Here is a 1,615-nt window from a genome sequence, read left to right as displayed (position 1 = left end):
ATATATTTGTATATATAATCTGTAAGATTGCTCTATCAGAGCAGCCTGATCGTTTGCTCTCTTCCCTGGTCCAAGGAACATACTTTGATTTCAGCTTCTGCTGCTCTGCTGCTGCAGGCGTACAGCTACCAGGAATAAGATCAGACAACTCAAGATCAAACTGTTTCCTCCCTGGTCTATCTTGTGTGTTTAATCATAGAAGTATTTTGTTATGAAGAGTGTTAACTACAGAATTAGAAAGTTATTCACTGAAACTGGATATCAGATAACTGACTGTGAATGTCTAGATCACGAACTAGAGCTAAGAGTTGTAATATGTTAGCAGGTTAAACAAGAAGTCGATATTAGACAAGCTTTGGTGATATTTTAAAAACATCTTCATAATACAGGAGTTGTAAGAAAGAATGGTAGATTCCCAGGTTTTTCTAATTCACTCATAAATCTTGCCTTCCTTTTACATGTAAGTTTACCATGGGATAATACTGGCATCTTTATGTGCTTTCTTACAACTTTGTGAATAATTTTCATTCATCATTTTTCCAGATTTGCTTCTGAGCATCGATTTTGGGCTCCCAGTGAAGTAGAGGAAGAGGTGGAAAATAAAGAAATAACTGAAATGTTAAAAACTAGATACATAACATTTGCTGGCAAGTTTGAACCAGTGAAACATAAATGTCGAGCACCAATGCCTGATGGAAGACTGTGTGAAAGGCAAGATCGGATCAAGGTGGGCACCAAGTAGCATAACTTCCAGGATATCTGCTACACAGAGACGATCTTGTTAAAACATGTCTGTAAAAGTTTATTGCACATTGTAAATATAGTTCAAGGGAGTGAAAGAAAATTGTATCTGAAGAAGTTTGTTGTCGATAGGTGCTTCATATGAGAAGCATCCTTTCTGCAGGGAAGCTGTAAACATTTAAATAACTCTCAAATATTTGTTGGCATTCATCGTAGGTATTTATATTATATTTATTACTGTGATGTTTAAGTACCTGACAGTGGAGACAGTTGTTTGCTGAAAACATTTCCTCATTTAGAGGCATATTTGATATTAATTTGTTTTTAGAAATGTGGATGTTTGAGGGGCAAAGAGATTTTATTTACAAATTAAGTTTTATGAAAACTAAAGGCTATGCAGCCTCAAAGTATGAGCCCTATTGAGCAGAAATACTTTGCTTAAATACTTTGGTCTAATAACCCTATTCTTCCTGTATTACCCGAGATTGAAGGATCTGAATGCACTAAAATACTTTAAATGGGATTGTTACAGGATAGGGATACAGCATAAACAACAGAATACAGTGCAGCATTGGTGCCCTGGTTCCACAGCTGACAGCATGTGCTACCTGGCCTCTTGAAATTGGATATTCATATCACAAAGACCTTATTTATTTGAATATATTAACCATATGATGTTTATGGGATCCTGATGCTTTCTAAGGGGGACTGGGCATCAAGTGTAGAGTTTTGTTGCTTGATTCCAATGTGTGGCTTAAGCTATGTTGAATAACATGTAAGCATTTTCTTTTCATTCGGAAGTTTTCAGGTTTTTTTTTTCCTTTCCTTTCTGAAGTGCCCTTTCCATGGAAAGATAATTCCTCGGGATGAATCT

At 36.0% G+C, this 1,615-nt stretch overlaps 1 protein-coding gene across 1 annotated transcript in view; it reads left to right on the top strand.

Moving 5' to 3' along the window:
• UVSSA (UV-stimulated scaffold protein A) overlaps positions 1 to 1,615 on the top strand; it is a gene marked incomplete at its 5' end in the record, with an annotated part of 54,295 nt that overhangs the window by 42,167 nt on the left and 10,513 nt on the right. The window contains 2 exons of the mRNA XM_010291311.1: positions 544 to 727; positions 1,577 to 1,610. Coding sequence (XP_010289613.1) covers positions 544 to 727; positions 1,577 to 1,610 — 218 coding nt within the window. The remainder of the gene's footprint in view (positions 1 to 543; positions 728 to 1,576; positions 1,611 to 1,615) is intronic.

This window comes from Phaethon lepturus, unplaced genomic scaffold (genome assembly GCF_000687285.1).
Source record: "Phaethon lepturus isolate BGI_N335 unplaced genomic scaffold, ASM68728v1 scaffold17917, whole genome shotgun sequence".
Classification (NCBI taxonomy): domain Eukaryota; kingdom Metazoa; phylum Chordata; class Aves; order Phaethontiformes; family Phaethontidae; genus Phaethon; species Phaethon lepturus.
Note: the sequence above shows the minus strand (reverse complement) of the source record. Positions and strands in the feature narration are given on the sequence as shown.